Source organism: Fusarium mangiferae, assembly GCF_900044065.1.
Source record: "Fusarium mangiferae strain MRC7560 genome assembly, contig: FMAN_scaffold025, whole genome shotgun sequence".
Taxonomy (NCBI): Eukaryota; Fungi; Ascomycota; class Sordariomycetes; order Hypocreales; family Nectriaceae; genus Fusarium; species Fusarium mangiferae.
The window spans coordinates 54,793-78,929 of record NW_024573945.1 but is presented as its reverse complement, the minus strand read 5'-3'; the positions used below and the strand labels follow the sequence as shown (position 1 = coordinate 78,929).

The 24,137-nt window shown below is 49.2% G+C and overlaps 10 protein-coding genes across 10 annotated transcripts; 4 read left to right on the top strand and 6 right to left on the bottom strand.

The window, feature by feature from the left end:
* Positions 1–268: 268 nt before the first annotated feature.
* FMAN_06831 (uncharacterized protein) lies at positions 269–3,885 on the top strand (the record flags this gene model as incomplete). Its single annotated transcript, XM_041825906.1, has 3 exons — positions 269–1,221; positions 1,289–1,415; positions 1,489–3,885. The coding sequence occupies 3 exons, from the start codon at positions 269–271 to the stop codon at positions 3,883–3,885; spliced, it is 3,477 nt and encodes a 1,158-aa protein (XP_041691240.1).
* A 270-nt stretch (positions 3,886–4,155) lies between these two features.
* On the bottom strand, positions 4,156–5,845 carry FMAN_06832 (uncharacterized protein; the record flags this gene model as incomplete). Its single annotated transcript, XM_041825905.1, has 5 exons — positions 4,156–4,551; positions 4,605–4,901; positions 4,954–5,354; positions 5,402–5,710; positions 5,773–5,845. 5 exons carry the CDS (start codon positions 5,843–5,845, stop codon positions 4,156–4,158), a joined length of 1,476 nt encoding a protein of 491 aa, XP_041691239.1.
* A 740-nt stretch (positions 5,846–6,585) lies between these two features.
* On the top strand, positions 6,586–8,438 carry FMAN_06833 (related to OrfH-unknown, trichothecene gene cluster; the record flags this gene model as incomplete). Its single annotated transcript, XM_041825904.1, has 5 exons — positions 6,586–6,905; positions 6,957–7,224; positions 7,286–7,684; positions 7,740–8,060; positions 8,112–8,438. 5 exons carry the CDS (start codon positions 6,586–6,588, stop codon positions 8,436–8,438), a joined length of 1,635 nt encoding a protein of 544 aa, XP_041691238.1.
* Positions 8,439–8,606: 168 nt separating this feature from the next.
* On the bottom strand, positions 8,607–10,637 carry FMAN_06834 (uncharacterized protein; the record flags this gene model as incomplete). Its single annotated transcript, XM_041825903.1, has 1 exon — positions 8,607–10,637. One exon carries the CDS (start codon positions 10,635–10,637, stop codon positions 8,607–8,609), a length of 2,031 nt encoding a protein of 676 aa, XP_041691237.1.
* Positions 10,638–11,064: 427 nt separating this feature from the next.
* On the bottom strand, positions 11,065–13,299 carry FMAN_06835 (uncharacterized protein; the record flags this gene model as incomplete). Its single annotated transcript, XM_041825902.1, has 1 exon — positions 11,065–13,299. The coding sequence occupies one exon, from the start codon at positions 13,297–13,299 to the stop codon at positions 11,065–11,067; it is 2,235 nt and encodes a 744-aa protein (XP_041691236.1).
* An 831-nt stretch (positions 13,300–14,130) lies between these two features.
* Positions 14,131–15,651, top strand: FMAN_06836 (uncharacterized protein; the record flags this gene model as incomplete). Its single annotated transcript, XM_041825901.1, has 2 exons — positions 14,131–14,320; positions 14,372–15,651. The coding sequence occupies 2 exons, from the start codon at positions 14,131–14,133 to the stop codon at positions 15,649–15,651; spliced, it is 1,470 nt and encodes a 489-aa protein (XP_041691235.1).
* Positions 15,652–16,145: 494 nt separating this feature from the next.
* Positions 16,146–17,572, bottom strand: FMAN_06837 (uncharacterized protein; the record flags this gene model as incomplete). Its single annotated transcript, XM_041825899.1, has 5 exons — positions 16,146–16,238; positions 16,317–16,779; positions 16,841–17,108; positions 17,172–17,340; positions 17,408–17,572. The coding sequence occupies 5 exons, from the start codon at positions 17,570–17,572 to the stop codon at positions 16,146–16,148; spliced, it is 1,158 nt and encodes a 385-aa protein (XP_041691234.1).
* A 1,373-nt stretch (positions 17,573–18,945) lies between these two features.
* Positions 18,946–20,043, top strand: FMAN_06838 (uncharacterized protein; the record flags this gene model as incomplete). Its single annotated transcript, XM_041825898.1, has 1 exon — positions 18,946–20,043. The coding sequence occupies one exon, from the start codon at positions 18,946–18,948 to the stop codon at positions 20,041–20,043; it is 1,098 nt and encodes a 365-aa protein (XP_041691233.1).
* Positions 20,044–20,413: 370 nt separating this feature from the next.
* Positions 20,414–22,109, bottom strand: FMAN_06839 (uncharacterized protein; the record flags this gene model as incomplete). The annotated part of the gene is made up of 5 exons (XM_041825897.1): positions 20,414–20,570; positions 20,625–20,791; positions 20,847–21,155; positions 21,219–22,016; positions 22,071–22,109. The coding sequence occupies 5 exons, from the start codon at positions 22,107–22,109 to the stop codon at positions 20,414–20,416; spliced, it is 1,470 nt and encodes a 489-aa protein (XP_041691232.1).
* A 560-nt stretch (positions 22,110–22,669) lies between these two features.
* On the bottom strand, positions 22,670–23,902 carry FMAN_06840 (Endo-1,4-beta-xylanase A; the record flags this gene model as incomplete). The annotated part of the gene is made up of 4 exons (XM_041825896.1): positions 22,670–22,798; positions 22,849–23,309; positions 23,372–23,781; positions 23,832–23,902. The coding sequence occupies 4 exons, from the start codon at positions 23,900–23,902 to the stop codon at positions 22,670–22,672; spliced, it is 1,071 nt and encodes a 356-aa protein (XP_041691231.1).
* Between the last annotated feature and the right edge of the window lie 235 nt (positions 23,903–24,137).

Sequence of the window (24,137 nt, the reverse complement as noted above, 5' to 3'; positions counted from 1 at the left end):
ACAAGCCACATGTCGTGGATAACTAGATAAGGATCGCTTATGGCCGTGTCTCGGCCCAAGGTCCTGCAACTATTTCTGGTCCCCTCTGTAATACCGCACAATGGCCCTCTCTTTCCGCACCTCTCTCACTTCTGATCTCCCAAGTCATGAACAGTCAATCAACCAACCAAGCATATCTTCGACGGCACTGGACTTTGTCTATGCTCTGTCGACAGTTGATTTTGAACTCTATTCTTCTGCGCAACTTCATTTCGATAAAAATACTACCATGGTTGCTGGACGAGGTGGTTATGCCACTGTCGAGATTGGTGGCACCATCTCGGATTCGAAGAAACTTGTGGCGGTAAAACGGAGTCTGATGCAATGGGAGACTCATGAACCAACTCTCCCTCAAGATTCGAAAAGGATCCTGGGGAAAGGTTTTGAGCAGAGTGTTCGAGAGTTGCGCATCCTTGGACACAAGAAAGCCAGGAGCCATGACAATATAGTGAGCCTCGAGGGTGTTTGCCTGGACGAAATCAACGGGGTGCCCTCGCTAGCCCTTGTCATAGAGTATTCACATCTCGGCACTCTACGTGAATTCCTTATCCAGAAAAACCATGCTCTCTCTCTCGATGAGCTGTTCAACCTTGCGTTGCAAGGTGGCCGTGGCTTGGATGCTCTTCATACCCTGCTGGTATGCCATGCTGATGTCAAGATCGATAATGCACTTGTATTCGAGTCTCCAACGGAAACTGACGGCAAGAAATGCTGGGTGGTAAAAATCTCGGACTTTGGACAATCTATTATTGCACCTCATGACGATCCTGATGGTAGAGTGCCTTGTCGACCAGGGACACGTCTGCGAGAGGCTCCCGAAATCAGGCGAGGCCAGGCGTTTCAAGACCCTGGCTATAATATCCAGGCTGCCTTGAAGACAGATGTCTTCTCATTTGGCCTTTTTGTATGGGAAGTGATGAAGAATGGCCAAGGATACTTTGATCCAGCGTGGGCAGGGTTAAATGGAAGGCAATACAACGCCGATATCATGGAGGACTTTCTTAACAATTTGCCAAACGATGCCCTTTTGACTTATGGAATTGAGTTTGCGAAGAGCTTGGGCCAACAGCAACACCTTTCCCAGAGGCTTCTGCGAGTATTTGAGGGTTCATTGAGGGACCAGCCGCAAACAAGGAAGACAATGAGCGAACTAGTGGAATCGTTTGAGCTCCCAAGTGACAAGTAAGTGACCGCATTTCCATTCCTCGACACACGATGCCGCATCACGACGATGTCCTGACACGTGCAGATCTGAGGAGGAGAAAGTAAATCCAACTTCATTTTTAGGTCTTGGGGCTATGATCGCCCAACTGGGCTTTGATGTCGATGACGAGTCTTCAATAGGTACATGGGGAACCAGCAAGTCGTTTTACGATGTAAGTGATGCAATTCTTGAGGAGAGGCATGAAGCGACCGTGACTAAGATACTCAAATCAGTTGAGTGATCAGGGAGACTTTTCTGGATCCCACGAAATTATATCCGACATACCCATGTTGCTACAGCGGAAAATTCTTGCCGAGCTCAAAGGCATGGCAACATCTGATAGCACCGATACTCATTCATCGGGCCACTCCGCCATGACCGTCGCTGAGTGCTATACACTTGGCTTTGGAGGGTCACATGACATTGCAGAGGTTATCCAGTGGCTTGGAACAGCAGCTTCGAAGGGCTTCAAGAAGGCAGGGCTTGTATACCACCGAGTCTGCGACGCTGTCAGCATTCCACCGCAAGACTTGAGCGGCCTCAATGAAGGGAGGGCCCTAGAGACGGCTCTGGAAAGGGTCTCCACTGAGAAGTACTTGTCTGAAAGAATCCTTCACCACAGTCGAACCGTTCTCGAAGATGCGCGACAAAGGATCCTTGGCCATGAGGCGAACTCGCTCCTTACAATGGCAGAGGGCGTCTTTCTCTCCACCTTTAGCGAGGCTAAAATAGACACTTTACTTCCACTCCATGTAGCGTCTTGGCTTGGGGAGGAGGCGCTTGTGGCGAAGTTACTGAAAAGCACTCCACCAGACGCCCAGTCAGTACTGGGGTTCAACGCCGCACACTTCGCATGTCTAGGAGGCCATATTTCGATTCTCAAGCTCCTGAGCAAGCACGATGTACCTCTCTCAGTGGCCAGTCTCCAGTTAATAACGCCTCTACACTTGGCAATCTTCTTCCAGCCTCGTGACCTCGCCTCGGCTGTCAATCTTCTCCTTGAGCATGGTTGCTCGCTTGAAGCACGCACACAAACGGTCAAATGGGACGCGCATGATCTTTCAATTTATGGCACGCCGATGCAATGGGCGCTACAGACACGCAATAGAGCCCTTGCCCACATTCTACTGCCACTCCAAGCGCAACCACCTAGTTCTGAGTGGCTGACCAACGTCGTCCAGGACTTTTACTGGGAACTGTTGGAGGATCTTCTGCCTTATTTCCAGGGCCCAATGGATGATACGGTTGCATTGCAACCCGCAGCAAGGCCATTTATTCGGCGGATTGCTCACGGTCGAGACTACAGCCAAGCCATCGAAAAGACTGTCCGGCTATGTCGTGATAACGGTATTTTGGGTTTCACCGCTGACGGTGCATCTCAGCTTCAGCTCTTAATGCCTTCCACGCGGACATTGACTGACTTTTTGATGTTTAATCTTGCTTTGGATGCATGCTCGGCAGACTACATACGATACACAGGGCCGAATCTTTATAGTTCCCCTTTAATCGTCATTGCATTCGATATGACCGACCACCAGGAGGCTCTTCGCGACACTCTGTCCAGGCTGACGAAATGTTATACACTTGATGAGTTGGAAGATGGTCGCCTGACCGGGGGCCACAATCTTCTACTGACGGCCGTGAGTCATGACAATGTGACGGCGGCACGTGTCTTACTCGAGAGAGGAGTCGACGTCAACAAGTCATACAGGCTGTCCGGTGTTGTCATCTTGAATCCGGTCACACTGTGCGTTCGTAGGAGACCCTTGCCTGAGATGCTGTCGCTATTGGTCGAATATGGTGCCGACCTTTTGGCCAAATGCTCCATGTCGGGGCTAACACCACTACAACTGCTCCTTGCCGGTCCAGTTCAAGTAAGCGATGTTCTGGATATCTTAACCAATCATTCCCAACCTGATCAGGTATATATTGAGGCTTTGTTTAGGAGCTTCGCTACATTCTGTTCCGGGAGCATTTTACGTGGCTTGGCGACATCGCCTGACAGCCAGGAGATGAAGAAACCTCAGTTGCGCACACACTTTTTGGAGCAGTTCCGTCGACTACTGATGGTCCCTAAATTCGCTCGCTTCGTCGATGAACCCCATCATCCAGATGGCTCTACAATGATCCAACAGGCAGCAAGCATCGTGCATTATCCCGCCGTTCGGCTGCTGCTCGACGCAGGGGCCGATGCAAGCAGACCATTCAGGCGTGGCAACAATTCGATCCTGCCACTTCAACTCGCAGTGGTGAAAGGCAGGCAATTTCAGATTATGAAAACGCTCAGACGCGACCCCATACAAGGAATTGAATACATGAGTATGGATCTGGTAATGGAGGTCGCAACGGAGCTTCTGCAGTGGCATCTGGCACGCAGCGACGGCCTATTTGACGGCATCAGCGAACTCCATATTGCATACTGTATGAGGTATCCAGAGGGAATTAAAAAGTATGTAGAGGCAGGTCATAGTCTGGAAGCAAAGGGACATTGGCCCGGGATTGAGAAGGCGATGACGCCGAGAGAGCTCTCTCGTGACCCATTTTGGAACCATGAGGCGGGTTATGGCATTCACCTTTTCCCATTTGTCAAAGAAGAAGGGCTTGGGCAGGAGTACAGAGATCTATTAGCGACAATACCGTAGGAAGAAGGACCGCCAGAGAATACCTTACCAGTATATACAGAGGACCTAAAGCACTAAAGCAGGTTTCAGCTTCCAGCTTTCACACCTACCGCATTGTCTATATAGCTACAATGTAAAATTTGTCTAGTTTCGTATTCCGGGTTAGCCAGATGCAGAGAATTATATACCTGCTGCCGGTTACTTGTAATTCCTTGTACTGCTAATAAAAAAAGCCTAAGGGCTCCTCGACTTTATTCTTCCTTTGCCTTCATCATCCTTTCAGTGTATTCCTTACCAGCCTTCAACCACCATGCGCCAATTAGGATTGCCAGGCCACCGACGACGACGCAGGTGTAGTTCATATTTGCAACCTCGACTGGCATAACGTAAGGGAAGGAGAAGAAGATGATGGCAAACGTTAACCAGCAAACTGTCACGGTGTTGACAATGGGACCTATGGTTGGACCCATGTGGAACACACCCTTGTGCATGTTCTTCCTGCCGGTCAGCAGGTTGGTGAGAATTGGGAACATGTAGGAAATATTGTTGATAGTGACGGCCGTGCCGAGCAGAGAGTTGAATGCGGTCGATGAGCCAAGATACAAACAACCCAGAGCAGCAATGACTGCCGTGACTGCAAGCTGTGAATTGAAAGGGATCTTGAGTCTTGGGTGGACCTTGGACCAGCTAAATTGTGGTTAGTCACAGATCTGTCAATTCGCGTTGTTGTGGACTTACACCTTGGAAAGAGGGATGGCTCCATCGCGGGAGAAGGCCCAGAAGATTCGGCCAGTGCTGAGCTGAGAGCTGATCACGCATGGACCGAGAGCAATGAACAGGATGAACAAAAGACCGAACGCACCGCCAGTCTTCTGGGTTACCTGGCGGAACAGCTCTGCAAGCGGCATGCCGGTGTTGCCGGATGTCAGCTGGTCGAAGTCCTGAATCGAAAACATGAGACTGATGAGATACGTGAGACCAGTGCAGAACGCGATGACCAAGGTAATAGCGATGGCTAGGGGAGCATTCTTCGAAGGCTGCTTTCAGTCAGTTCACGCTCATGAATCTTCAAGGATTAGCAAAACATACGTTGGGCATCTCTTCCGTAATATGCGTCACACCATCGAGGCCGCCAAGAGAGTACAGAGGATTCACCAGGCCAGTGATGAAGCAGATGGCATTATTGTTCCACCCAGTCGTGTTGATCCAAGTCCTGAAAACAAATTCGGGATCACGATGTGTCGGGGCGCACGCAACGACAGTGACCAGCACAACGAGCCAGCCGATCTGTAGGTAGAAAAGCGAGAACTTGTTCAAGGCAGGGATGATCTTGTTGCCAAACATGACAACGGCAGCGGTGAGTAAGTTCAAGCCTTGGTAGACGATAAAAGTCTGCCAGGCCTTGATCTCGAGGTCGGATATGTACAGAGCGACCAATGCCATGAGGATTTGTGCATAGATGATGTTGGTGGATGCAGTGGTGAAGATCCCTACAACGTCAGTGTCCAGAGCCCCTCTTTACTGGCATTCGACTTACAGCCGAGAACACTGAACCAACCCGTCAGGAAGCTCAGAATGCCAGTCGCTCGTCTTGGAGCCACAGCCGCAATCCAATGATACATGCCGCCCTCGGTAGGGTAAGACGACACAAACTCAGCGAGCGAAGCTCCAAGGAAACATTGCAGAATTGTGACGAGGATGAAGCCGTAGATAACCGCGCCAGGACCTCCAGCTCCAATCTCGGTGATGAGACCTAAACCCAATCCCGTCCATGATATGGTTGTCGTAGAGGCCAGGCCGATCAGACTCAGGGTACTGAAATGTCGATTCAGTTCTTGGGTATGACCTGATTGCAAGAGTTAGTATGACCAGCCATTTGAAGCAATGGTCGTAACCTGTTTGACGAACCCATTTGCGCCAGACGAAGTTCATCTGCGTTTATCTCGGCTTTTGTCTCCGAAATATCCAGACTCCGCTTCATGCTGGATATACGTTGATCGTCTGATGCAGCCATTGTCCTTGAGCTGAGTTGTGATCTGCTGGCTCAATCTGTTCTTAGTAAATCGCAGCTGCAATGTCAACGTTCCATTACGACTTCTGGGGTCACGCGAGATATAAGCATATCCATACCCTAGCATGTTATCTTAATTCTCGAACGATAGCTTATCGGGTAGTCGGCACAACGCACGCTCACATGTTGTGTAAGCATTGCGATATGCACGTCCCCGGTTCAGAACGGGTCTATGTAACCCCATATTTCGAGTCTCTCCAATCGCGGAGACAAGTCGGATACAAGTGCGATAATACAGCTGCACAATCAACGGCCAACTGCGGACCGGCTCGGCTAAAGCACCGGTGAAGACCGAGTGCGAGACCTGATTAGATAGGATATCTTGGACTAAGAGATCGGCTTTGTGAGCCAGATAAGGCCTTAGTCTACGCGGGGTAACCAGCACCTCCACATGGTTCATGTACTAGCATCGGGGAACCGAGCTAGGGTTATCATTTGCGATACGTGGAAATTGGAAGGTCTGAAGTCGAAGATGTTGATCGGCAGACTCTCGCATGACATGATGCCGAACTCGGCATTCATGGTAGATTAGGGCCAACAACTCGCGCAACTAGTTTCTACGTATAATAGCATGGCTTATAACATGGCACGGTGTCCTCACACCTCTTCTGTCTCTATCCACTCATACAGGTTGGCACAGAGTTGCAGTCATGCGTTTCTCGTCCATCATCAGCCTTGCAGCTCTTGCAGTCAGCCATGGAGATGCAGCAGGTAGCTACGTCAAGTCCATGTCACCAAATGCCCAACAGCTCTTCACTGAGTCGATGGAATGGATGGACACCTTCTACGATAAGAAGGCAGGTTATCTGTACGACTTCAGCGCTTCTGTAGCCCTCCGGCATGAAACGCGTAGTTCAGTCTGGTACGCCTTTGGCCTGTTGGCGAGAAACGAGGGGTCTGATGCGGCCGAGGCTGAGAAGATCATCAAAAATACCATTGATTCTCAGTACAAGGTCCCTGCTGATGAATGGTATGTTCAATAGCCAATGGCGTAACTGATTTGACTCTGACAGTATTCTAGGTACGGCGACTATCAGCAGGAACCTGAAGAACCTTATGTAGGCAGCCCAGCTTATCCTCCCAAGATCTATGGTAGCTGGGACCCCAACTGGCGCGGCTTCGTTGGCACAACGCTGGTAATGTGTATGGAGGAGTTTCCCCACTTGCTCAGCAAGAGCACTCAAAATCTGATTCTGCACTCCCTACATAACGCGACCAAGGGCGATGAGTACCGTTTCGGCCACCTCGATAAGACCAAGGATAACCTTTATCCGTCTTACAGTAATCCTGTAAGTACTTCCCCTCTGGCGTTCCACTTTCTGTATGTGTTCTAACCATTGTTGACGGTAGTCCATTATGCGAGCCTTTGTTTCTGGTTGGACCGGCCGTCGCCTGAATGATAGAAACATGACTGTTGGCGGCGAAAGGTACGCTCAAGATATCATTGACCTCTTCAACAAACACAACACCCTCTCCGAGTTCAATTCGGGTACCTACACTGGTGTATCTCTTTTTGGCCTTATTCTATGGAGCAAGTATCTGCCTAAGGACTCAGTTATGACTAAGAACGGGCCACGAATGGTTGAACGAACTTGGGACGCTGTTTCCCAGCTATGGCACCCCGGTATGAAAAACATAGCTGGTCCCTGGGATCGAGCTTACGGTTACGATATGAACCGCTATCTTAGCTTGATGGCGTTGTGGTTCTGGACTCTGACTGGAAAAGAGAGCTCGTCTCTGACTTCTCATGTACGCAACCCCTGATCTATGCAGCGCTTGTCCGATTACTGACGTAGTGTAACAGCCTCAAGTTATGTCGCATATGGCTGACTATGCCTGGGCGCCTCTTTTCGCAGCTCTAGACAAGACGCACCAGAAGCTCATCCCGAAGAAGACACTCCGCAAGCTCTCAAAGTTCCAGGGGGAACATACCTTCACGGGAAGCGCTTACTACCCTCCCTTCGATACCGCGTCGCGTAACATTACTACATGGTTATCCGAGGATCTTACTATCGGCGCCGAGTCCTACGACGAGATTGTTATTGGCGGTCCATCGCAATCCCAGGGGTCTTTCAACCCCGCAGTGGTGCAGTGGAATACTGGAAACGAGATCTCTTTCATTTCTGTATGAACCCCGAGTTTTCACCCAGAAACACAAAACTAACGAATTCTCCAGCTATACCCAACCGAGATGGCTCTCCAATCGCGCGTGAAACCCGGCAAGCTCAGTTTGTCCTACCCTTACGGCAATGCCAGTTCTGTCTTCACCTTTGTCGTCGGTACCTTTGAGAAGAAGCGTACTGTCGCTAGCTGGGCTGACGTCCAAGGTCTGGAGGTGAAGGTCTCCGGCAACATCAACTCGACTTATGCCCTATCTTTTGCTGGTGGCTACGGTGGAGCAGACAGTCTTATTCGGGATTTTGAGTTTTGGAACTTCACATACACGATGCCTTCCGACTTCCAGGGAGTGCCTTCTGTCGAGCTTGATTTCAAGCTCATTTAGGTTCAGTTTACAGTAGATCATCATAAGAAGAGCCTGCATAGAAGAGGATCAATAATTAAAATAATCCCTCAAAATGTAGTATCGTGAACGAATCAACGTTGACTATAATACGCTATCATCTTGCCAGTCTGTTGACTAAATCTGCTTCTCCACATCAATGGGTATTGGCTAAAGAGTTGCCGAGCCTAATTCAACAAACTCGAACTTACAGCATCCACAAGCCGGCGTTCCATATATCATCTTCCCAATGATCCTATCGCGCTCCACTACAATACCGATACCATCAGGAACATTCTCATCATAAAGCAACCCAGGGATTCTATAAACTTGGGCCACGTCTGGGGTAGGCTCTCCCCACATGACCAGTCGGAACACAGACCGCCGCCCACAAATCTTACATCTGATCTGACTGATACCTTCCATTGGTGTACTGTACTCTCGCAGGAACCAATCTGCTTCTCCTGCTGCAAGCTCCAGCCGTGACTCCCGTGCGAGCTTGCCTTCCTTGCTCAGCTTCAAGACCCTGATCAACTTCTTCGCAATCTCGAATCTCTGCTGAGTTACCTCTTGCCCTAGGTATATCTCCAACAACGGCCCGTACTTTTCCAAAAGTCCCCGTATCTTATCCAGGTCATACTTAACTGTCGAAGAAGAGGAATCTACTGTCTTTGCGTCTTTCCATTCCATGTTGTATGCTTTCTCTTCGCTCCGGGGGAATATGCGATCCATAGCTTCACATAGAGCTTGTGGATTCTGGCCACTAGCCCGGACTACCTTGGATAAAATATAGTCCACGACCGATTCCGCATCTCCTCCGAAGCCGTAGTACTCAAAAGTCTCAATGACACCAACAGTTTGGAGTTTGGGCTGGATCTTGCCGTCCCGAATAATTGACTGAGAGGCCGCTTTCCTATGACATCTGCCCATGTCCCAGAGCTTCCATGTTCCTGTCGAGTATCCACGCAGCCACGGTGCTTGAGGGTCCGTTTCTTCACCTGGCAACGGGATGAACAATAAGGGGGAGTAATCGCCCTGTTGCAGCGCATATGTCGCCAGAGAAAAGAAGTATGCAAAGCGATTCTCGATGAGAACAAGAGGATCTTGCTCCGGTCGGAAATTAAGCATCTTCCCTAGAGCCAAGAAGTAGTCTCTTGTATACTGACACTTCCGATGACCTAGAATTCCGATTGCCCAACCGAGAGTCCGATGCATATCGTGCTCATTTTTCCAAGCCTCCATATCTATCCATGAAGTCATTTTTTTTAGAGTCGTATTTTGCTTCCATATGTCCTCTGTGACAATCGAATTGCTTCGTTTCTTGACCCATTTTGAGTGCGCAGTGTCTAGATGATGACATACATCCTTGGCATAAGCATCACAAACCGTGTAATCCTCGGTGAGAATGAGGACATCATTGCTCTGAATGTACTCCAGTGTCACCCACATGCGATCGAACCATCGAGACCGAATAATGGCTGCAAGATCAACAATAAATTTATCGTAAGGAGAATCCTTGATCTGGCCTGAGAGATGGGTTGCCCTGACGTCGTCCAGATGGATCAATGTTTTCGCGGCATGATTATATATCTCCGGTATCAGAAGAAGGAGCCGTTGCTGAACCTCGGGGCGCCATTGCGGAACGCTCAGGTAGTCATGCCAGACTTCGCAACCGGGAAACTTAGCCGTAAGCGCCAGGAGGGTCTTGGAGGTTATTTGGTAAACCAGCCTAGAAACGGCAATGCTCTCTAGACGTAGGTCCTGCGCGGTGGCCACCGTGGGGTGCCAGGCATGAGAAATGGGGATATAGTTGACTCTTTTAGCCTTTATACAGGACATATGTCTGTTCAATATTCTCAGATTCCATAGCGATACGGGCTCTTGAGTAATGTCAATGACGGACGGTTGTGAGTTACTGGTTCCAGCGGTTATGGTTCGTATCGGAGGTTCCCCGTCGGGAAGGAAATGTTTTCCACATGATACGCAATCAGAATCAAGGCCGGTGCCCCATACGTATGATAGGAATGAAGACTGGGGGGTCTGTCGCGATTCGCTGCCGACATGGAATGTCACGCTAGGCTCTGGTGGGAGAGCTAGAGAAGCAGTGCTATCCTCGCGTTTCCTCTTGAGATCTGCAGTGTTTGGTGCGATATTGAGAGTAGTTGAGCCACTGGCAATGCCATCGACAATGTTCTCGCTCATGTCAGGTGCATTGAGTATGATTCAGAGAAAGGACTGACTTAAGCTAACTGCTAGGCTGAGTTGATGGGGCAGAGTGGCAAGGGAAAACTGCCGGATAAGGTAAACAAACTACTGACTAAAACCAGCTTATCATAAGCCTCGATAAGCCTTATAAGACGACAAACCGATCGCGCTGAAGTGAGAATAATAATGGGTAGCAAGAGACCAAGGTGAGCTGGCTGCAGTGAGATTAATTTGGTGGCTGGCTTGAGATAAGGAAAATCGCGCTAAGATAAGCATAAATCAGGTCATGTGTCATGTCAATCTCATGTTCAAGAGTATTGTCAAGTAAGCTATTGTGCTTTTTATTACAGTTTAAAATAAGCAAAATCCTCAAATGTAATAAGTTGAAAAGATACTTCAGAAATCATCAACGCTGTTATCTAGGTTATTCACTACACGACCAAATCTCTAATTGAGATAACCCCCATCCAACACCAGACCCAGCATTAGGTGCCTCAACACGAAGTCGAGAAGCCAATATAGAAGGGAAGACAATATTGGTCTCAGCATTTGAGTTGGTCGGCATTGGACTGCGAGTCTGTCTAGGCACTGATAACCACGCATTGCCTGTCCAGTACTGAAGATCGTAATTGGTAGGTATCCGGACTCCGCCAGAGTCATCGTAGAAGAATAATCGCACATTATCGACAGCTTGATCTTTACGCAAGTCGACGCCAAGATAGTCTTTTGGATTTGGACTATTATACGAAGTCCAGCGGCTGTTTTGTGGTATGCCTGTTCGGAAGATCATTCCATTGATGGCTCGCATGGGATCATCGACCGGGGAAGTATACGAAGCAAAAGCGAGGGGAAGTCGAGGATCTCGCTGACTGTTTGCTGCGATGTTTATTCGGGAAGGAACCGGTGTCGGGACAGATGGACCGACCTCGACTTTCGTAAGACCTATTGTTTCGCGACTCCCAGCAAGCTGACCATCAACGTAAACTCGTAAGCCTTGGCCTCGGTGGTAGATTGAGCCTGTCCTGTCCCACAGGACAGTTATAAGATGGCCGTGGTACGCTACATTCTCAACGGCAAAGTAGTCCCAGTTTGAAGGAGTCAAGGGATTGACAACTATTGTTTCACCAGACTGGGCTCGCAGTCCTATCAGGCCAGCCAAAACATTATCGACAAAGGTCGAGTGATTATAATCTTCGCTGTGATTGTAGCCATCATACATCCATTTATCATCATCAGGATGATGAGCTTCAGCCACGTAGGGTTGCCTATTTTCGTATTGTGTCCGAGCGTATCGATGCAGCATGTCGTAGTAATCATCGGCAGTGATGTATTTCTGCGTTGGATAATCGTGAAGAACATTTTCAATTGCACTTAGAGTCTGCGAGGTTGCAAATGGCCATGAAGGACCATCCCATCGGCAGCAGGTCTCTGCCTCATACATGAACCACTTGCTTCTTCGCTCAGCCGTAGTTGGACCAAACTTGGAGAAGAATCCTTGGGGGTCTTTGAGTTGCGAAAAGGCAGCGAGTTGGGACTCGTTACACGGCATGTCAAACATCCATGGAAGATAACCCATGATCTCTCTTGTACCCAACAAGGAGCCGGAGGGGTTGTCGTCACGAGCTTGGTGCTTGTAGAAGTTGCCCTCATTATCCCAAAGGTGCTTTTGTACCGCAACTTGCAGACTTTCTGCCCGGCGTCGATATTCATTTTCGAGATCAGAGTCTCCACCCAAAGCAGCAATATTTGCTATCGCAATGGCATCCCCGTACTGATAGGAATTAATCGTTGGCCGAAAACCAGCGCCCCCATGATAGGGATCACTAGACTCATAAGAAGCGGCTGTGTACTCTGTAGCATCCCAAACAGGGACCTGCCAGTACAATCCCAGTGGGCTGGAGTAATGGTTATCCCAGCCTCGATACTGCTTCACCAGATTTTCAAGCTGTCCAATAACAAAGTCTTCATCTCCTGTAACCAAGTGTTGTCTCCACAACGCAGTAGCGGCCCAGAAGCTGTACTCGTGCGCCCAGTCGGAGGTATCTTTGTTGATATCGTCTCTCATTGGCTTTGGGAACTGGCCTGGTCCAGCGAGCCAATACTTTGCGATATCCTGGCCATATCTCGTATCACGTATCCACCGACCTTCGGTGATATGATGACCTGCAGCAGCCACGATACCACCATACGGGGCGCCATAGCTGACGGGGTTCAAGAACTCACTGGCAATGTAACCATACTCGGTTCCAGTGTAGATGAGGTGTTCTTTGTAGGTCTGCCAGCGGTAGTAGTATACTTCTTGGATATTCTTATCGGGTACTTCCAGTAGGGGAATATTCTTCTCGAACCAGGGCTGATCTTCTAGGCCTCTTAGAAGCAGATCCCGGTCGAGGATGTTAGTCCCTTCAGCAGACGACGACATGACGCGCAGAAAGCACAGTATTAGCCTGGTCACAGCAGTCCTCGGAGTAAACCTTGGTAACTGTAGAATAGCATGAAGCTTTGGGAAACCGATGCGAAGGCAGTAGAGTTTGTCAAAGCCATAGCTGATGTTGACGTCACATGCCTCACTCCTCGCTTGACGGTGGAAACGCCACATGCCAGTACGAAGATCCAGTGATTCAGACTGGCAGATTGCAACAGACTTTGTTTCATCCATGGAACAAGACACGAACAATCATTCTCTGAGCCCTTCTAGAACACGCAATCTATACCAATCTGATAATACAACATCTCTGATTCAGTATGGAGTAAAGTAACGTAACTCGCGTGGTTTTTAGGGCTACTCGCTAGTATCTGTGGCGCTCAACCATTGAATCACTAGCTGTTACGAGCTTAGCTGGCATTCCAGTCTCTGATAGGAGCAACGCATCAAGAGGTAACGATTCGACAATGAGTTACACCTTTCCGTTTTTGAGTAAAAGGAGGGGTTTCTTACTGCTTGCGTCACGATGCTTTCTTTGCAGCCACCGGACAGTCCAATCCAAGCTTGAGGGCATCAGCAGAAGATGGAGCTTGCAGACTAGTATAAGCGCTAGGTGTCAACAAGGTTAATGTATTTGACTAATTCCAGCCTTAAGTATGTCGTCATCCAATCACAAAAGGTATTGGGGCTGTGCTCTTTGAACCAAGAGCGAATGCGAGTTCGGGGACCCCATACGCCACGTTGCTATTGTTGGATGCACATGCTAGCCATAGCTCGTGTCAAATCTGTCTCTTGCGCAAAGCTTACATCGCTTAAAACCGTAGCTTCACTAATGACGTTGTCAATTGGACTCCCACGCGCAATCCGTAATGATACTATGGATGCGACTGACGATAATGGGGTTTGTTGCGTGAAACGTAACAATCATTTGTTGGAGTGTTTGTTCTTTTCGAAGAGTTGAAGCAAGGTAAGTCGATGCCCACTGGACCATTATATAAACCAGAATATCTATCGTCGAACCAAAGACCACCAACAGCCCATCACTTCCTCAATAATCCAATAGCCATGTCTTCTCAACTTGAGACAGCTCACTCTTTTAGTGAATCAACATCTGACCTTTCTTTGCAGAGAGTGTCACACTGCGACACGAATGCCCAAGAGTCTCTTGGCGGGAAAGTCGAGAATGTGTCGGCTACTCTACCTCAGGTCACACTGCCAGATCAAAAGGGCTTAGAAATGACACGCGACCTTCGATGTACGTTGTCTTTGTCATCATCTGTCTAAGGCCTGTACTAATACATATCAGATAAGCATGCTTCGACGTACAGAAGAATCTTCGCCTTCATATTCATCACCAACTTGGCAGTGTTCATTGCCCTTCTGGTCACCTCTAAAGCCACTATTCTATCAAGAGATGCCGCCAGCGCAGCTTCTGCAAACCTCATGGTATGCATCCTGTTTCGACAAGAAGAATTCGTCAACCTTTGCTACGAAATCGTCGTGCTGGCTCCTCATTCATGGCCACTCTCGATTCGAAAACGTCTGGCCAAGGTCTTCCACTACGGAGGTTTTCATAGTGGCGCTGGAGTTGCTGCTACGGCTTGGTACATGGCCTATACCATCCTTGCCACTCAAGAGTGGGCTGCGGACAGAAAGGAGTACAGACTCGTCAACATGATCACCGGCTGGATTGTTGTTGCCATGTTCCTCATCATCCTCATCGCGGCTTACCCCAGCATTCGACGAAAGTTCCACGACCATTTCGAGGCTTTCCATCGGTTTGCTGGCTGGGTATCATTGCTCGCGTTTTGGGTACACAACATTGTATCAGCTCGGGTTACGGCACATGAGTGGGACGAGTCTATTGGTTATGCTCTTGTGCGATCTCCGAACTTCTGGTGTATCTGTGTTACAACCTCATGCACGATCGCATCTTGGTCCCGATTGCGCCGCCGGGTTGTGTACCCCGAGAAGTTGAGCGATCATGCGACTCGCCTTCACTTCAAATACCGAGGAATGAAGCCGTTCTATGGCCTCAAGATCAGCGACAAGCCCATGACAGAGTGGCATGCATTTGCTACTATTCCGGATATTGAGCCGGAGTCGGGCAAAGTCGAAGGCTTCAGTGTTGTCGTTTCTAATGCTGGAGATTTCACCAAGAAGCAGATCATGAATGACAGCGAACGAAAGCTCTGGGTTCGCGGTGCCCCTCTTCATGGGCTTCTCTACACATCAAAGTTGTTTCGTCGCATCGTGATTGTCGCTACTGGCTCTGGTATCGGGCCTTGCCTTTCTCTTCTCCACGCTGACGAGACCCCTCGCCGTGTCCTCTGGTCTACTCGCGATCCTGAGAAGACCTACGGGCCAACCGTGGTCGGTGCAGTCCAACGAGCTGACCCAAATGCCGTCATATGGAACACAACCGAGCGAGGTTATCCGGATATTGTGCGTGAGACTTACCAACTGGTGGTGGAGTCTGATGCAGAGGCAGTTTATATCATCTCGAACCCCAAGGTTACTGAGAAGGTTGTCTTTGGTATGCAAACACGGGGCGTGCCAGCATATGGAGCCATCTTTGACTCTTAAAAGCTCGGATTTAGATACTTGCATGTAAACGTAGTTGGGGTGCTTCTAGATGGATGACTCTAGATGATCGGTGGCTTCTGCAAGCACTATAAGCTGTGGAAGACGCCAGGCGCATATAAATATATAGACTACTGACAGACCAATATTCACATTGCATAAACAGGCCTCTCGAGATTTAACAGGTTTTTCCCTTCATCTAAAAGCCCGACACTGGTGTGTCTTACGCGACAGGTACCTTGGGGCTGACCCCGGGACTAAGGGTCATTACACAATCGTGTCTTCTAGCCCATGCAATCAGACAGTGTTTCTGACGACGCCCAGTGGGACACTTCGGTATAAGAAAACATCGTTTAAACAACAATCTAGTAGTATGTAGTACCTGAACTCTTATAAATCCAGACTGAACATGACTGATACGCCAACTCCGGTATCGCCGAGAGAAACGAGACTCAAACGCCTGATATAACCTTGTCCCTTTTTGGGTGTTCGATTCGTTACTTTGGTTTCCTTCCCCAGACAACATAAAGATGCATGTAGGCATGAATGCGCGGGTTCACGAGGTCTCGTCGGACATCAATTAACGACACCTATAGGCGAGTCAGCAGTTGAAAGTACCATGCGAGATAGCAGTGACCATGCTGTCTCATACGTGAGGGCTAACTTACCTCAATCTGAGCACTAGTTCGCTCAAAGGCCTTGTTCAAGAGCTGATATGAGAACCCGGATAACCCATCAAGCATGTGATCAGCCCACATCCATCCCACTTGCTTCAGCCGTGGGTCCTTGGCCCAGCCGTTGATAGGCATCTTGATTATACGTTGGTGGACATCCACAAAGCCAACTCGCTCGTAAATCTCTTTGAGGTCTTTGCCAAAGATAGCCGGACGCTCTAGCTTATCTGCTGCCAGTATCAAGTCATTGCACCAAGTCGCAACCGGGCCTTGACGATCAAGCGTGTCGTCGTCACACAAGGGAATGCAGTCCGTCTCTTGCGACTCAAACCAGCCGCCGGGTTCAAGCGCATTAAAGGCTTGCTGAGCTATCTGCGTCTCAAAATCGGACCAGCATCCCGAAGTGCTGCGGGTGTGGATATAATCGAACTTGTGATTAAACATCCACTCGTCGCTTCTGTTGTATCCTGGTCAGAATGCTTTTGTGGACACGGCGGATGTCGCGGAAAGAAACTCACGAGTCTTCAACGTAGAAGTAGACATTTGGAGGCACGTCGTTTGGCTGAATGGGAGACAGGTCTGTCCCGATAATTGTAGCATCAGGGAAGATGTCGCCCATCTGGATAGCCCAGTCTCCTATGCCTGTGGCGATATCGAGAATATTCTTCGGGGGCCTTCTAGTAGAGAGCGGTGCCATGTACAGCTTGCCTTTCATAATCATCTTATAGCACTCGCCCATAATTCCGAGACGCTCTTGCTCTGTATTGTCATTAGGGAACATGTATGCTACATGACAGTGAGTGGTCAGTCAAATGCCGTCGAAACTGCAGAGGTATCTGGGCTGCTTACATCCAGCACGATAAGCATGATAAGTGCGGCCAAACTCTTCGGGAAACGTCTGCACACTATCCGTCAAAGAAGCCGAATCATCCCAGTCCTCGACCTGGATAAAACTCGACGTCGCTGATGAGGCATGTTCAGCTGAAGACGCTGATCTGGCCGCCGACTGAGCCTGAGACTGAGAGAAAAACAAACCAAGTCAGCTGAATGCAACGTGCTCTCGACAAGGGACAAGTTTAGCCTACATTAGCTCCCAAGGGATGGCCTCCGTCTGTCGCCCTCAAATCAGTCATCGAGGGGCAGTTGAAAGTGAATTCCCCACTTCGGGCATTGACCTCGTTTCCACCGCGGGCATCTCGGTCTTGGCCCTCCAGCGGCCGCTGACTCTGTTGGTCCCCCATCCAGTCCATGTATCGACACGACGACGTTGTCGTGTAAGTGTTGGTTGGCTCGGTTTGATATGGGAAGAAATTTGATCATAATGCGGCTCAGGCCCTTTGGGCAAATCGTGGTGGTTGGCGAAGAAACTAGTGGCTGACTGGAAATTAATTCCTCCTTTTCCGACATTAGCGTCAATATTTCTGCAAACAGCCATTTCGCGCAGCGAGAAGAGCAGCTCAGCCTTGAATGAGATTAGCTCTTGTAAAAAAGCATTTTCTACAGAAAGTAAATGCTGCAACTAGTTAGTACAAAGAGTTTCTTTGTCGAGACAAGTAAGACTGCCATTTTAAACTCTCACTAAGAGATATAGTAGAAGTCCCCTATAGATTAAACTGCTACCCAAATGTCGGGCATATCATTCGTCCCGCTTGGCCGGGAATTCTACCGGCTCCGTGGCTCTGGTAATGTCTTGTCACACTTGGTCCATGTCCCTGGTACGTGAGACGAACACGTCACGCAAAAATGAGAGGGGGGAGCCGACGACCTCGGATTGGCCCGGCTTCAGCGGAGCATGGACCATCTATTCCGACCTGTTCGTGAGGCCCGATGTGGATGGATGCATGCTTCGGCTGTTACCGTACAATCAAGGTTGCTTATGCACTTCACAACCAACACGCTCAGAAAATGGCGCAAACCGTTGCTTACGCCTGATACAACATGCGGTCTGCCGGTGAAGACAGGTTTGGCATCACCAATTGCAAAAATGGTGGTATGGCAGACCACAAAAGATACTCGATACTACCAGCCCCGCCTTGCTTCAGGGTAGCCAAGTTACATACTTGTTGAGAGTGGCAATCTAAAGTAGCCACTATAGCTTTAGATTTGGTCACCTTACCAGTAACTCCCGCTTACTGACGACCGGTCATATCACGAGCGTTCTAGACACGCTAAGAAATGACCTAAACATGCGTGACAGCGTGGCCCGCTACGCTTCTGGCGGCAGCCGGGCAAACCTCCCACATATGGCGCATCGTGCGCTTTATCCTGGCTTCGCTTGCACCAAAGATCCATACCCGATCACCAACAGACGGCCAGTCATTAGCGGCATTTATCCCTTGCAAACTTAGCAATACAACATGAACAGGAGGGAGCCGATTATAGTCTCTTGATACGTGTCATTTTAATAATATGTCGTGGAACATGATATGATGATGGACGTCGAGGGCCGGGAATATCACAAGAATAAAAGAGGGCTTATTAGCTGGCCGAGCTATCTAGGCCAGATAAAGGAATTCCTGTCCGTGCCCAGGTCCTAAAATTCATCGTTCTCAGCCACTATTCTCTACTTTGCTCTTCAGATCGACTATCCATTCCAGTCCACTTCATATTTATACCTTCCGCTATGGCATCCTCCGACGATCAGTGTGAGGTACCCGAGCTGCTTACCCGCTTTACTAGCTGGAAGCATCCTCAGACGGCCCACATATTCCAGTACTCCAGGCTAAGCTGCGACCGCTCACTCAAGGAGGTTTCTCAAAATGAAGTTATCTCGCGCAATGGTGAATTTGCCGCATGCGGAGGTCTCTACGGAAGCTGGGTCTATCCTGGCGGTGATGCTGAGAGGATCAAGGTCGTTGCCGACTTTTATTCAGCCTGGGTCTTTCTAGACGATCTTATCGACAACAGCATTGACATGAAATATACATGCGATGTGCTTGACGACATCAAGGCCCGGGTGACGGGTCCTCCCAAGGGCGATCAAGGCCTTGACCATTTGTTCAGGCTTTGGCGTCACGAGGCTTGGAACAGCGAACTCCTTCAGCTCGCAAAGGCTGAAATAGATCTTTGGCTTCACTGTACCCAGGCTCTTCGGAAGATTGAAGTGGAACAAGAGCCGGTCTCCGTGGAGGAATACTTGACCTACAGACAAACCAACGCCGCTATGGGTCTCATGTTTCTCATCGTGCCATTCACGAGGCCAGATCTCGCCGACGACCTCCTTCGTCTGCGCAAATGGTCGCCGGATACTCTGAAGAATATTTTTAGCTATAGTGGTCGAAACATGGGCGTGATCCTTGACCTCTACAAGCTCAATGCTCACCATGCCCAGATCACAGAATACAGCCACATCGCCGCAATTGTCCAGCAGAACTCAGACACCCGCATGGACTTCCAGCAGGCTGTTGACCGCTCGGCCGAGATCTTCCACGAGTATGAGGACAAGCTTGCCGTCGAGTTCGCCAACGTGGCTACCTTGAGCCCCCGACTCGCCAAAGCGTTGGAGGACGTCCATGCTGGTAGCATTGCTTGGCTCAACCTCATGCGCGGCCGCAGATATGTCAAGAAGACTCAGTCGCGACGTCGTCGCTATCTTGGAATGATCACTGCGATCATCATCTGTGGACTCCTCCTGACTGCTGTTCTTATCCTGTGGCTATGGCCTTCTTTGTGGACTCATTATGTCCCAATTGGAGGCAGACAAATCTTTGCAGACATTTAATCCAATACACAGGACTGAGAAACCATGGTGGAGGAGCTTTCGTTTGACTTTTATTTAATTTCACGACATATAATGACATTGGGCGGCTAGCGTAACTGACTTAGTTTACTGAAGTTTGCATTAAATATCACATGTTCTTACCGAGGTTGACCGAATCTGCAGGGGTGAAAACGTGACATGTCAAATGCCTCTTGTGAGACCCCAAGATAAGATAATTACGGAAGTCATTTTTAATTATCACCAATTCCCCAGGTAACATATAAATGGCAATCTTAGGGATAAGGAGAGAATCACAAAATTCAGTCAAGATTTGCTTCGCTTGACGGTTACGGTTTTATATGCGATAATAGATCTCTATTGACAACCTGGCTTACCGAATAGGTTTGAGTACCGCCCAAAACGGCTGCTTGTCCCACAGCATGTACGCTTTCTGTTTGGTGGTCCAGCCAACACTTTCAGGCACTGACTCAATGTCAAAATTGTACACGAGCCGCGCCAATGCCAGGCGTGTTTCAGCCCAGGCGAGACTATAAAACAATCAGCTCAACGATCGGATGATAAGACGAGATGTAGACACTCACTTGCGCCCAGGGCAATTTCCGTGACCCAAGCCGAAGGGCTGGAACGCATCAAGGCGGTCGTCTGAGAATTCTGGATCCTTCAGAAAACGCTCGGGATGATATTCAAGAGCCTTTTTAAAGTGTTTCCCAGAGTGGTTTGTGGCCCACGAAGCAACAGCGACAACAGTCTGATTCAGTCAGCTTTTATAGACAAGAAGCAGAGACAAGATATTGTCAACTCACATTCTCTGGTACAGCATGGCCAGCTATAACCGCACCTCCATGGGGGACGACTCTTGGTAACGCAGGTGGGACTGCAGGAAAACACCGCAGGGCCTCGTTCAAGCAGGCAGCGAGGTAGGGCAATTGGTTGACAGATACTATTGTGATATCCTCCTCGTTCTTGAAGGTTAACCGAACTTCCTCGGCCAGCTTTTGCAGTTTGGCTGGATTGTCAGTCAGCAGAGAGACTGCGGCTACTAACAGTGTCACAGAGCTCTCGGAGCCTGCTGTGATCAATATCGTAGCATTCTCCATAAGCTGAGCGAATGTCTTCAATAGCATTCGGGTCAGTACATGAATCGGAAAACGAAAACGAAGATGCAAAAGACATACCAGAGGTGGCTTTCGGTCAAGGAGGGGTTGGAAGATATCGAGTCTTGGCTTTTCCACCTTGATGCGAGCCTCGACCTTTTCCCTCGTGAGGTGCTCGTGCAGGATCTTGCCCCTCAGAAGGGAACTGCCCGACAAGACATGGACAATTCGTTGAAGTCCCAGGTACATCAGTACCTGCATGATGGCAAACTCTCTAACATTCTGACTCACAGCTTTGACCCAAGGATGGTATTGCTCAGATTCAAGGCCCCCAAAATCAGATCCAAATCCGAGATTTCCGATGATATCGAAAGTGTAATGGTTAAACCACTCGCGCAGATTGACAGGGTTTCCATCCTTTGAAGCCTCTGTCAATTTGCGGATAAGTGTATCCGTATATCCTTGGATAATGGGTTCCTGGAACTGCAACGAACGATCTGAAAAGGCCGGCAAGAGCTGCCGCTTCATAGAATCATGATACGGCCTATCTAGCGAGACAAAAGTCTCTGGTGCGCTTGGACCAGCCCACTGGTAGAATCTGTCATATCTGGCCATATCACCAAGCCGCGCTGAGCCTCCATGAGCGACATATATGTCTTTCCATGCTTCCGGATCAATGAAAGACAGCTCGTTGGGCCGGATGCGCACAACATGGCCATATTTCTTGTGAAGACGTTCAGTCTCGAACAAAAGATCTCCGCGCAAGAACTTGTAGTGGCGATACAACGGGGAAGCCCGACAGAGAAACGGACCAGGGAAGTTACGCAGCGGGTGCAGGAAGATGTTATACACCACGTATCCAATACAGAGTACTGTCGTCTAGGCGATAATTAGCTTAGAACCTAGAGGAAAGCCGTGGTGTCTGAGACATACAGCAGCGACACCTCCAGCTAGAATCGAGACACTAAGCATAGTGGCTACAATGAAGCAATGCTTTTACTGGCGATAGCATGAGAATGAGAACAGCAGATCATCCAGCTAACCGATCTTGGTGAGTTTTTATTGAACTGCAATCGGAACTCATGGAAAGCAATGTAATCCGCGCTTCCCCATTGCATGTCTAGCGCGTTTTAACGTTGTCAACATCATATTCTGAGATTCTCTTATCATTTATGACTAGACAAGGGTTCCCTCTCCAAAGACTGATCTTACGAACTCAACAGCCGATGTGTGCATTTACAAATACGTGGCTCGCTATTAGAGGCTGGGGGGGTTTTGGTGTGAGTGGGTATGCAAGGTAGGACCAACATGCATAATAAACAGGATATGGAAAGGCTTAGAACTTAAGACTTGGAGAGGTCTCCACTTCCCGCAAGAGCCCAATAAACCAACAAGGGTAAGAAGAATCGGAAATAAGTTCTCTTTTGGGACAAGACTGTAGTTAAGTTAAATTGGCCAGGGACATTGTAGAAATAGCAGTCTGATATAAAGGGCCTATGTACGGTATCTAGCTGCTGTAATCCCACTGAACCTTAGCGGCGGTTAATAGTGTTCAAGGTAGAAGTATAAGAGGGCTTCTTCTGGAAGTTGTCGTTCCAAAGGAGAGCAGATCCCTCGCCGGGGAAAGTTCCGGGAACCCAAGAATACTTATCAGAGATACCCTGCGAGTGATTAGTAAGGAATAAATCAAGCATGTGAAGCGAGAACATACCCAGACGGTGATACCAACGCATCGCTTAACATCCATGCAAGAGCCAACGATTCTGGCATAGGCATCAGCATTGGTCTGGAGCTTCTGCTGGGTAGCGGGAGTGTTCATGCGAATGTCCAGCTCAGTGTAAGCGACGTCGACGCCCAGGTCAGCGAGGCCCTGGAGGACGGAAGCCAGCTTGGCTCGCGAGGGAGTAGGGGTGTTTTGGGTAGGAGTGCTCTCGCTGGTCATGTGAGCCTGCAGACCGATTCCGTCGATGCGAAGACCGTAGGACTTGACGAGTCTAGCGATGCGCTTGGCACCCTCGGTCTTGGCGTTGCCGTACTCGAGGTTGTAGTCGTTGTAGTAGAGCTTGGTGGTGGGGTCTGCTGCCAGGGCCATGCGGAAGGCAATGGGGATGTAGGCCTCGCCAATGACACGGAGGAAGACGCTGTCACGGTAAGTTCCATCCTCGTTGAGAGCTGAAGGATTGGTTAGTCATCGAATATTGTCTCCAGAGCCTCATCATGAAAGTCAAACTTACCCTCGTTGACAACATCCCAGTGAGTGCACTTTCCACGGTAACGGCCCATGACGGCGTTGATGTGATCTCTCATCACAGCCTGCAGAGTCTGGTTATTCCAGTTGCCGTTCGCAACCCACGATGGGAGCTGGCTGTGCCAAACAAGAGTATGGCAGCGCAGCTCGTAACCTCGTGAGGTGGCGGCGGCAGCGTGCTGGTCAGCAGGACCCCAGTTGAACTGGCCGCGGTTTGGCTGAATGGCCTCCCACTTCATGGCGTTCTCGGGGGTGATGGAACCAATCTCATTTTTGTTGTTGATGATGTTGATCTCTCCCTGGTCATTGCGCACGGTGAGAGCAGTGCCGAAGTACTGCTTGCCAGCGGCCTTCATGGCAGCCTGGAGGCCAGTGGCCTGTCGTGCCTCAACATCACTGGTTGTATGTGAGCGAGGCTATCACTATTCTTAAAGCATATGACTTACGGAACGGGGTTGGCAACGGCAAAGCCATTGAAAGCAGCCAAGGCCACTGTGGGGATGAGACTGAAACGCATCTTTGCAGCTGGTGAAGGTAGGTCAAGAACGAGACTTGGACTTATCTGCGATGAGTAGAAGTTCCCTAGATCCAGCGCTTCATCTAATGTTATATATTAAATCTGTTCATGATGTCAATTACCTAATGTTTCCCGGCTAAATCGATGTCTTGGTTGTTTCACATCTCGGCACTCTCTCTTATCCTAGATGGCTAAAAGCAGGTCTAGGGTCATTAGCCGGCTCGGCATAGCCAAA